The sequence below is a fragment of the Eumetopias jubatus genome, unplaced genomic scaffold (assembly GCF_037043125.1).
Source record: "Eumetopias jubatus isolate StellerSeaLion01/CBP00866 unplaced genomic scaffold, mEumJub1_p1.0 scaffold_6, whole genome shotgun sequence".
Lineage (NCBI taxonomy): Eukaryota > Metazoa > Chordata > Mammalia > Carnivora > Otariidae > Eumetopias > Eumetopias jubatus.
This window is the reverse complement of record NW_028274812.1, coordinates 114289051-114301284: the sequence shown is the minus strand read 5'-3', so window position 1 is coordinate 114301284 and position 12234 is coordinate 114289051. Positions and strand designations below refer to the sequence as shown.

At 39.4% G+C, this 12234-nt stretch overlaps 1 protein-coding gene across 5 annotated transcripts in view; it reads right to left on the bottom strand.

Annotated features, from left to right (window-relative positions):
* BTBD9 (BTB domain containing 9) overlaps positions 1-12234 on the bottom strand; it is a 432378-nt gene that overhangs the window by 69558 nt on the left and 350586 nt on the right. For all 5 annotated transcript variants that reach the window (XM_028120529.2, XM_028120530.2, XM_028120531.2 and 2 more), the window contains one exon: positions 7936-8043. In XM_028120529.2, the coding sequence (XP_027976330.1) occupies positions 7936-8043 (108 nt within the window). The remainder of the gene's footprint in view (positions 1-7935; positions 8044-12234) is intronic.

The following is a 12234-nucleotide window of genomic DNA, read 5'->3' as shown; positions in this document are numbered from 1 at the left end:
TTCTTCCATATTGTTTTTCCTACTTGTGATAATACTTGTAAAAATCTTACTATAGGGTGCCTGGGTGGCTCAGTTGGTTAAGCGACTGCCTCCGGCTCAGGTCATGATCCTGGAGTCCCGGGATCGAGTCCTGCATCAGGCTCCCTGCTCGGCGGGGAGTCTGCTTCTCCCTCTGATGCTCTTCCCTCTTGTGCTTTCTGTCTCTCATTCTCTCTTTCTCAAATAAATAAATAAAATCTTTAAAAAAATAATAATAAAAATAAAAATATCTTACTATGTATTTTCTTAAGTTATTAAAAACTCTTGACAACATTTTTAATGAACGCTGAAGTTGGAGAAGAAAACTTATTTAGGAGGGAATCCAGATAGTATATCTGGCAGGCAGATAGCTTGTGTGAAAATTCAGCTAAAAACTAGAAATCCTAGGTAATTCTCGATTATGGCTATAGAATACTTAAGTGGAAAAAGAAAAATTTCAGTAGTATCAATGATCAATTCTTTATAGCTAGTAATTTATATTTGCCAAAACGTTTGCCAAGAGCATAGTCTTGGCGCGATGATGGCTGAGATGACTAGCACTTCTGTGGACAAAATTGTCAGTCAACGAGACCATGAAAAAGTGAAGAAATGGTTAAAAAATGAACATGAATGGAGTCGATATGTTAAGGAATATATGCTGGCAGTAAACACGACAGCTATGTAACATGAGAAAGGGATAGCTAGGCACAAGGAAGAAAGGAAAAGGATTTGGGGTCACTGGGGAGTATCAACAGCCCATGTAGTAGAGCTTTTGGGGATTCAGGCTGAAGATGGATGACACACACTGATCTTTCTCCCTTCCTGGAAACCAATGAGGTGACATCAAAGAAATACAAATGGAATACACTCATAAAGGTGTGGCAAACTGGAGGGAAAGATATAAGCAAATCAAGATTTGGGGGAATTTCTAGAAAATGGCAGGTGGATGAAATATTATTTATAAATCTGAGGGAGCAGGGTAGATTTCCACATTGAAGCGAAGTGAGCAGGATAAATCAAAATGGTCCACATCCAGTCATATCACTGTGAAATTTAACACCTCCAACAATGAGAAGATCCTAAGACTTCTACAGGGAAAAATACATTACTACAAGTAATAAGAATCAGATTCTATGAGATTTCTCATCAGTAACATTAGATGCTATTTGGCAATAAATCCAAGCTTTCAGAATTCTGAAGGAACTGAGTTCTATACCTAGTCAAACTATGATTCAGGCATGCAAGAATTCTGAAAATTTGCCTTTCACATACCCTTTGTTTCTGAAAACAATTCTGAATACATTTACTCTGTGCAGTGCCTATGAGAGATCTTGACTGAGACCCAACAAAGTCCTATTGGGCTTCGGATTCACCCAGGAGAGAGAAAGAAAACCCTATGCCACTAGAGTAACAGCAGGCATATCTCCTTAGTGGGAGTCCCTGCAGTGGTCGATACCACCGAATAGGAGCTATTCCCACAGGCATGCAAGATGACAGCTCAGGTGAGAGTGGGCAGGTGTGGAACCACTCTGCTCAGAAGCCTCATATTCCGAATTGAAGCTATTATCTCTTGTAATAGCTCCATGAACAAAGATCCCAGAATTTTCACAAGGGATGTGCCTAGTCACAAAAGTCATCACACTCGGGAAACCCAAAGAAAGCTATGGCTTCCAACCAGATATTTACAGTCCTCCCAGGCCAGATGCAATTTACCAATCAGGGGTAATTTTCATCATAAGCAATGTTGCCTAATAGCTGACATTCCTTTCTATCAGGTTTTCAGGGGAACAGATCTAAAAAGGTAACAGGGCCCAAGGTCAGCATCTCATTGCCAAGGAAACAGGGTTTTGTTAGCCCTTTACCCACATCCAAGAAAGAGTGAAATCAACCTAGATAGGAAAGAAAAAGAAATTTTAGTTATATAGTAGGCCTAGGAAGCAGTCTGTTTAAAATTAATAAATGAACAAACAGTATGCCTCAGAAACCTCTGTAAAAAGGAAAAAGAGGCAATTAGAAACTCCAAGAAAACAAAAAGCTAGCTAATATGAAGCTATTTATTTATTATATGAGGATTAATTCTGAGTACTTGTAAGAAAATCAAATCCATTTGATAACATAGTACAATTCTTCCAAGAGGGACACAAGTTTAGTGACATATTTCCCTCACTATACATCCAATGAATTACAGATCTGTAGTGAACAGTGTTTACAAATCACAATATCATAATGAGTTTTTAGTCATTTTCCCTTTTCAAGACCAATTTATAGTTAACACGTGGAAGGCTTAACTATAAGTTACAGAACAGAAAATAAGTGTTGTAAATCTTTACAATGTCAATGTGGTGGGACAGTTAACAGAAGATGGGGAGAGAGAAGAGGAAATGTAGGGTGGTAATTTCTTCATACATAGTAGGGAGTCAAGGAATACTATCTATAATTGATGGATCAAAATATAGAGGTTTAAGTATATTAGTTAATTTTAAAAGGTAAGTAGTCAGCAGAACTAAAGAGAAAAATGTAACAAAAAACGAGAAGTTAAGTAAGCTAAATTCCTCATTTTTATAGCGAGGAGTTAGTAAAGCTGATAAATTAATAAACACAGATATAAAAATATTATTTATAGTTGAGACATTATAAAAACTAAAAAAATAGGGCACCTGGGTGGCTCAATTGGTTAAGCAACTGCCTTCAGCTCAGGTCATGATCCTGGAGTCCCAGGATCGAGTCCCATATTGGGCTCCTTGCTCAGTAGGAAGTCTGCTTCTCCCTCTGACCCTCTCCCCTCATGTGCTCTCTCTCTCTCTCTCTCTCTCAAATAAATAAAATAAAAAAAAACTAAAAAAATAGTCAAAAGCAGTTACTTCTGAGGAATGGAACAGAAGATGGGAAGGCAAAATTTTACTTTTCACGTATATCTTTCTGTATTGCTTAAATTACTTTTCCATGCATGTTTTACATTCATAATTAAAAAAGCCGATGTTGGTTTCTTACTGTATTGACACAGATTTAGGGTTCAACAATTTAGAAGACAGTAGAGAAAAGGAATCAAAGATTGGAAGGTGAAGTCTTTTGGAATAAGGCTAAAGGGTATAGGATTAGATGATGTGAAAAAAGAGGGGTAAAAAGTAATTTTATAAAATCAGTTAGTGCATTTGCAACAACATGGATAAATGGTAAGGGCATTATGCTAAGTGAAAAAAGTCACACAGAGAAAGAGAAATACTGTATGATCTTACTTAAACATGTAATCCTAAAAAAAAAAAAAAACGAACTTATGGCAACAGAGAAAAGTTTGGAGGTTCCTAGAGGGTTGCGGGGGGATGGGGGAAGGGGATCAAAAAGCACAAACTTCCAGTTACCAGATCAGTAAGGTCTGGGGATGGAATGTACAACATGGTGACTACTTTGTAAATGCATATATGAAAGTTGCTAAGAGAGTAGATCTTAAGGGTTCTCATTGCAAGAAAGAAAACTGTGAGGTGACAGATGTGTTAACTAACTTACTGTGGCCATCACTTTGCTATATGTATCATTATACTGTACACTTTAGACTTACACAATGTTATGTATCAGTTATTTTTGAATAAGCTGAATAATTTTTGAATAATTTGAAAAAACCTCAAATCAGTGTATACAAAAATATGGTTATCTGTGATAGAAAATAAGCCTTTATCCTGAGAGTAAAACAAGCTAAGCTCCAACTGTAGCAGAAAGGACTTAGCATAGCAATAAAGGAAAATATCCTGCTCCAGGAGTAGAGGGTCTTACGAGGAGACACTGGGGAATCTCATTTCCTAGATATTTTTCAGAGGACAGCAAAAATCTGTCCTTTGATTTCTTGACTAGGTAGAATGCTATCAAGAGGCACGGCTGTGATCTCTAAAGATCCTATAGAATTTCATTTATAACATGACTCACATACTTTATTTCAAAAAGGGAGGCTACAATTTTTGAAGCTAATAGAATCCTCTCTTGAGGACTGCTCTGGAGTATATTAGTTAAAAAGGAAAGGCTTTCCTCTTTTATTGTCTGTGTATCTTCTACTATATTTCTTAACACCTAACTCAAAAATGAAAGGCACAAAAGATTCAGGTTATGCCTCCAAACATAAAGTCATAACCTTCAGTTCCATTGATTCTTAGGGGGTTAAAAGGTACTTGCCTTCTTGCTACTATTCTTGTTCTTATAATATATTATTTATTTATTAATTTGTAAAAACACGTATTGCTGTAGCATATAAGTGCTAACGCAGAAGGTTAAAAACATATAAATTATTTAAATCCACCAACTAATGGAAACAAAATACCAAAAGAAGTAGGGGGGAAGATGTTGATGACTCAATACAAAGCTACTGGTGGGTGGGGGTGGCACCTGGGTGGCTCAGTTGGTTAAGTGTCTGCCTTTGGCTTAGGTCATGATCTCAGGGTCCTGGGATCAAGCCCAGCGTCAGGCTCCCTGCTCAGCGGGGAGTCTGCTCCTCCCTCTGCCTCTGCTGCTTCCCCTGATTGTGCTCTCTCGCTCCTTGCTCTGTTTCTCAAATAAATAAATAGATAAATTTAAAAAAAAAAGCTACTGGGAGGGATCTAATGAGTGAATGCATTTTTGAATCAAGAAAAAACCATTTATTTATTTATTTTTAAAGATTTTATTTATTTGACAGAGAGAGTGAGAGAGCACAAGCACAGGGAACAGTAGAGGGAGAGGGAGAAGCAGGCTTCCCGCCGAGGAGGGAGCCCGATGTGGGACTCGATCCCAGGACCCTGGGATCATGACCTAAGCCAAAGGCAGACGCTTAATGACTGAGCCACCCAGGCACCCAAGAAAAAACCATTTAAATAACTATAAAACCATTATGATATATACCTGGGTCAGTAGTTAGCCAACAGGTTCTTGTTAAAAACCCATACTGTACCACACCTTCAGTAGGGGAACATAAAGAGATGAGGCATCTAATTTATAACACATAAAATGACAGACAAGATGGGTGATGGTAACCAGTGAGATGTGGAAAAGATGGGGAAGCAGAGGGTCTGGCCTGTGAGCTGTATACTCAGTGAGCAATGGCTCTGAAAAGATATATGGGCAGTTGTTCATGGGCCTGGAAGGCCTTCCTGTTGTACAAAAAGGGTTCTAGGCGCTTGGAAATGAGCTAATCATTTCATTTCCCTGTTTCCATTTCATTTAGCTGGGCTTAGCCCTCCTTAGTAAGGCTTCGTGGTATAAAGGAAAGAGCCCTCCATTTTTTCTTTTATAAAATGAGGACAATATTCCACAAGGTGTTTTATGTTCAGGACAAAATGAGACAAAGCACAGCAAAGTCATAGAATACGAGTTACTCAATAATTGTTAGTTTTCTTATCCAACGGCAGAGACGGCTACGAGATGTATGCTCCGCTGAGAAGTGGCTGCCCAGCGAGAACTATGGTTTCCAGCCCTACCAGCATCTAGTGTGGTAAATGACTGCTTCTCCTCAATCGCATGCCAGTGGAAGGGACAGTCACTACATCCAGGCCAAGGCTGTTCAGAAGAACCAGGTATACCTTTTCTCTGTTCTTTCCCCATTTGCCAGCTAGATGCAGATGATGCTGATGAGGTCCCAGATGATGGCAGAGCCACCAGAAGGAAGATGCCTAGGTTCCTCAGTCACCTGTGGAACCAGGAACGCCCATACTCCCTGCTACATGACTGAGAAATAAACTACTGTGTTAAGGCACTGGAATGTTGAGGCCACTTTCTGTGTAACCCTGTTCCCAGGGTTACCTTTAAATATTTCTCTCATCTCAGTGCCAGCTACACTGTTACCTAAACGAAAGAAAGCTTGGTATCCTAGGCCTCTAGTCATTTAATGCATATGGCTTTGGGGCTCCATTTGCATTTACATTGTTGTGGGGGAAAGCTAAAAGGAAGGATCCTGTGGGTTCTGAATCTAGCAAGTGTCACCTTAACCAATGGAAGCATTAAACATGCTCTATGCTGATTACTATCATAACGATGGTAAGGGTGTCAGACATTGCATCAAACAAGTCATCATTAATGCTGTTATGAAATCTTGGCCAAGTAAGTCCACAAAAAGATGTTGGACATCATTTGCCTTGAGGAAAATGCAAACCAAAACCACCACTTCACTCTCACTAGGATGGCTGTGAACAAGGAGATAGACAGTAACAAGTACTGGCAAGAAACCCTCCTGCATTGCTGGTGGGAATGCAAAATGGTGCAGCTGCTGTGGAAAAGTCTGGCAGTTCCTCAAAAACTTAAACACAAAGTTACCATAAGACCCGGCAATTCTACTCCCAGGAATATACTCAAGAGGACTGAAAACATATGCTCAAAGACTTGCACGGGAATGTTCATAGCAAAAATGCTTATTTTAGCCAAAAAGTGCAAACAGTTCCAATGTTCATCCAATGATGAATGGATAAACAAAATGTGACATGTATATTTTCCATAGGATAGAATATTATTCAGCCATAAAAAGGAATGAAGTGCTGATACATGCTGCAACATGAATGAAGCTTGACAAAAGTATATGTTAAGTGAAAAAAAGCCAGAAGAAAAGATCACATACTATACGATTCTGTGTATACGAAATGTCCGGAATATGCAAATCCATAGAAACAGAAGGGAGATAACCAGGGGTGAGGGGCTGTGGGAACCGGAAGGAAATGGAAAGACTGCTAATGGGTAGGAGGTTTCCGTTTGGGGGTGATGAAAATGTTTGAAACATTAGATAGTAGGGATGATTGCCCAACTCTGTGAATACACTAAAAACCACCGGATTGTACATTTAAAAGGGGGAATTATATGGTATATGAATCATATTTCAATAATAAAAAAAGAGAAATCTTCGGGCACCTGGGTGGCTCACTCGGTTAAACGTCTGCCTTGGGCTCAGGTCATGATCCCGGGGCCCTGGGCTCAAGCCCCGCATCAGGTTCCCTGCTCAGTGGGGAGTCTGCTTCTTCCTCTCCCTCTGCAGACCCCTGCCCCACTTGTGCTCTCTTTCTCTCTGTTTTTCTCTCTCAAATAAATAAAATCTTAAAGAAAGAAAGAAAGAAAGAAAAAGAAAGAAAGAAAGAAAGAAAGAAAGAAAGAAAGAAAGAAAGAAAGAAAGAAAGAAAGAAAGAAAAGAAAAAGAAAGAAAGAAAGAAATCTCAGCTATTTGCTTTATCTTGCCTCCCAGAGAATCTGGCTCTACCCAAAAAGGCACTGAGCTCTTTTTAGGTAATGACTGAGAAAAGGTATGATTCTAGGATGCTGGGAATGTGGTAATTTTGATCGGAGTGAGTTATATGGGTATATACACATGTAGTCATGATCTCAGGCCGTTCAGAACCCACAGGATCCTTCTTCTTAGCTTCCCCCCACAACAATGTAAATGCAAACGGAGCCCCAAAGCCATATGCATTAAATGACTAGGGGCCTAGGATATCAAGCTTTCTTTCATTTAGGTAACAGTGTAGCTGGCACTGAGATGAGAGAAATATTTAAAGGTAACCCCGGGAATGATATGAGGGTGGGGAACGGAGTCCCAGAATAAGTATTAAAGTGTGTATTGCATCGGCAAAATTCTGTAAGGAAGAAAACAGTTCTAAAAGGGTAGTGTGTGGTATCGGGGGTAGGGACCCAAGAGACGATTGCAAATGGAAATCCTTCTCTTCTCTGCTCGGGGACATGTCATTTCTAAGAGTCAAGTTCAAACCACCAAACAAGGAAAGCTTGTTTGATCACATAAAAAAAATAAATTCTCATCAAAGTACTTAATAGTCAAAACTTTAGTAAAGGATCATCAGTATGTTTTCAACCTCCACCTAAGAATCTAATTTGGTGATGCCATGAATCTTCATTAGAACCTTCTGAATCCATCGGAAAGACTGTCTTTTAAATTGGAAACAATTCTGTGAAGACATAACTTACTTGCAGGAGACTTTAGTTCTGTCGGCCACCATGGTCCACTGTTGCTGGTTGGTGGAGACCTCAACGTAGTAGCTGTAGCTTCGGTCATCGCAGTCCCAAAGTAGTAACCTGAACAAGGAAAGTATGTAAGAATGCTGTGAATGTTCTAACTGGCTGCTTCCTGAGGCTGTAGGCCTAAGGGAATCCCTGTCTACTTTACCCCTCCTTCCTGCCTCCTTCCCTGCCCCCTGCCCCCGCCCCCAACGCTTCCAGAGCTGGAGAAAGGAAGTGAATCCCTGGCAAAAGTCTGGTGACAGGAGGTGGAGTCAGTGTGCAATGAGAGCCATGTCTCTTTAGGAACTTCCTTCACCAGTCACCCAATCTCAGGCAGCCCTTGTCCCCTGAGTGGCGATGCTCTTCAGGTTGGCTTATCCGAGAGATGTCCCCAGATCCTCCCTCCTGATTAATCTCCAGTTGCCTGGGCTGACCAAAGGTAATATGCTTGAGACTAGCATTCGTGGGGGGAATCTGTGCTTCCTGACTGATAATAACTAGTATGCCCCAATGACCTCAATGATCATGTTTTAGATTCCCTCTCATTCTTAGCAGACTTCTTGCATGGCTGTGGTACAATGATCTGATTTGGAGATACAAACAAACATCTATTCGTTAGTAAAACTTTCTTATTATTTAGAGATTGATTATTTGGGTTCTGTTCCTCATATCTCCTTTTTAGCTCAGATAAGAACCTGAGCATTGACTATGTGATTCCATTTACATGAAGCTCAAAAGAGACAAAATTCATCACTGGTGGCAGGAATCAGAACAGTGGTTACCTCTGAGAGAGGTAATGCTTGCAAAAGGGGATGAGGGAACCTTCCAGGATGCTGGAAGGGTGCTGATTCTGACCAAGTGGTAGTTCATGGGTATGCACACAGTAAATATCCAGTTGATTTGTGCCCTGTATGTGTGTTACTCCTCAATTAAAAAAAAAAAAAGAATAAGAGAAAAGAATCTAAGTATTGTAATACGGGATTAGACAACAGTCCAGCATTTTGCTTCTGAAAGTGCCACAGTGGCAGGAAATGAGAGGCCATTGTTTTCTGATTCAGCCTCAAAAAGAAAAAACAAACAAATAATTATGATTTCAGCCTCAAAAGTCCTTCCCATACAGAATATCCATCTATTGTTTTACATTTGGTCACACACATTTGCTTCCTCCAATGGCCAGAACAGATAGTGAGCTCCCTGAAGGCAGTGCCTATGTCTTATTGATCCTTCTATACCCATGTACTCAGCATGGTGTCTCACCGAGCCTACACTCAATGAATATCTATTTGTAACAACAGTGATAATGATGATTATTACTATCATAGTGGCCAACATTTCTTTAATGCTTCTACTGTGTACCAGGCCCTATGTTAGGTGCTCTATATAATTTATCTTATTAAGGGCTTCCAAAATCCCCTTAGCAAGCATTATTATTCCCATCAAATTGCAGATGGTGAGAGTAAGGCTTACAGCTGTTAAGTAACATGTCTATGCTCAAACAGTGCTGGCAGATACAGGGTTTGAACCTGGTGTCCTGACCAAAGCCCATCCCTTTGTTGAGTGCTTCCTTTACTCCCCATTTATGGACCTGGGTCCCAGTTTACAATCCACAAACTATCACTCTACAAAAGTAGTTCATATTATTTGCCCTTGATCTTGCAATGATCATCAATAAAAACCCTTTGCACAAGCTCAGTTTAGTGTCCCCAATAATGCTGTTACCGGGGATTAGAAATGACACTGTGTTCCCCTTACCTTTTGTTCCTTGTTTTCAAGTGTAATTTTGTTTGCTATCAATGACAAAACCCACATTCCCTAATATTTTGGAATTCATCTTTTAAGTAAAGCAGAAACACATTCCACCTTAATTCACCCGAGTATTCCCTTCAGTTCGCCTGGGTATTTAATCTCTCAAAGTACTCTGAATGAATCAGACAGGGTCCCACCCTATTGTTTTTAGGTGTCCAATAATTCTGCTCTCAGATTATACCAGCTTGCCTGATAAGAAAGAAAGTGAATCATTTCCCTCATTAGTCATTTCCTTGAATATTCTAGTTTCTTAGCACTTTTATGCAGTTAGCCTGTTAATTTACATTTACTTTGAGTAACTTTTAGAAGTGTAATTTTTGTTTTTATGTTTGTCTAGCTCTTATAAAAATTATAGAAAGACTGCTGATCTTCTCATTAAAAAAAAATTCTACTCCAAACATAAGGATTCTGTTCATAGTGTATGTTCCATACATGTTCTGGACTGAAATAACTTACAACTCTGCCAGAGTAGATTAAAAACAAGAAAAAAAATCTTCAAATTAATTAATCATTCTCTTTACTTAACAACCCTGGTATGACAGGCTTTTTGGGAAACAATGCTGAGGCTATCTCCCCAATGGGATTTTGGATTATTTATGGAGAGCCAGGTTTATCATAATCCCTATCCTTCTGGATAATCATGAATTAGTGTTTCTACCAGTGTATCCAAAGGAAAATAATCTGGCCCTTTTGAGATTGAATCTAACCAGATCTCAAAATATTTCATGGAAAAAGACTGCCCTGAGGAGATGGAATATGAAGAAGATAAAAAGGAAGACCAATTATAAGTAAGTATCACAAATGCTCTAGTAGAAATTCCTGGAGTGAGAGGATATTAAAAGAATTTTTAAAGTAGTGCATATTTTGTCTCTCAGGAGCTTTTTCTATAAAGTCCTCCAACTTGTTTCAAGACAGATTTTTATTTTAAAATGAAGATCACCTGTAATTCTAGTAATTCTGTAAACACATACAGACGGTGCAAATTATTTGGAACTTGTTTCTTTCGCTTAATGATTTATTATGAACACCTTTCTTTTGTATCTATCAAATTTGCTTTCTCATCATATGTACTGGCTTCACAGAATTTCACCTTATGGATGTCCTACGATTTATTTAATCAGTCTCTTATTATTGGACAGTTAGGTAGTTGGTAATATTACATTGCTAGGAAAACTCTGTGATGAAACGTTCTTATGCTAAATCTATGACCACTGCCTGTGAAACTTTCTGTAAGTGAAACTCCTGGGGCAGAGTAGGTGAGGCCTTGATATGTATTACAAAAGGCTACACACTTCTCCCCCCACCCCCAAACAGAAGTCTGTACTAGTTTATACTCACATTACCAGCCATGTATAACAAATGCCTGCTTCTGTGCGTCATTGCCGATATTGCGTATTATGTTTAAAAATACTGCCAATTTGATAGATGAAATCTATTTCATTACTTTAATTTGCAGCTTTTTACTTACTATTGAACTTGAACACTTTACCCATTTTCTACTTATATTTATCCTTTTGTTAATGACTTACAAGATGCCCTCTATATTTGAAGGATATTAATCTACTGCCTATCATAGTTTGCACGCTGAAGATATTAATTTTTATTAGCTCACTCTATCGATCTTTACTTCAATACTTTCTCCTGGCCTAAATTCTTTTCTCTGACCAGCAGCCAAACGCACACAGTGGTTGAGACATCGCCTTTCTATTCCTCTATTAAGAGTCCCTGGGGGCTGGAAATGTGGGGTCATGGTGACTCCTGAGTGGAACAGGGACACTGATGGATCTCAGGTGATCAAGCCACCTACACTTTGGAGTTTTTAAGAAAGATTCTAATTCATGTGCCTGGATGAATATTTGCTTGGAATTTAGGCTTAGCCAGGAATGAAAAATCCCTTTGTTGATTCAACTGAAGAAAAGCACGCAGAGTCTAAGGACACTAAAGGAAAAACTGGCTCACTCTCTTTTTTTCCACGGAGAGGAATTCTGTTCAAATAAGGCACAACTGAAAAACCCACCAACTCCCTCACTAACCCTTGCCAGCAGTCTGTTCCCATGTCTGTGTACCTACAAGAACAGAGGTACTTCTGATTTATAATCTGCTGAGGAATGTTTGTTCAGGGAGCTCCCTCAGGACAGACACACTCCCTCTGACCTTATTGGAGAGGCGTTCCTTAAACATATCCCCCTACATCTAACACACCTTCACCCGGACATCAGAAGCCATTTCCAGAAGGGGCTGGATAAAGCAAGCCACTGGCCAGGATCTATTGATGCAGATCAGGTCTGTACTTAGCTGTTGCCACAAACCCCTCTCCCTAATGAGCACCGCATGAAACGCCTGGTGATATTAAACGTTGTCTCCTCCATCTTCCCTCAGTCTCATTGTGGAGTTTCCCTTAAAAGCAGTGAAGTGCTGGGCTTTTTTAAATTGATTAGCAGATGTGATTTTGCTTACATC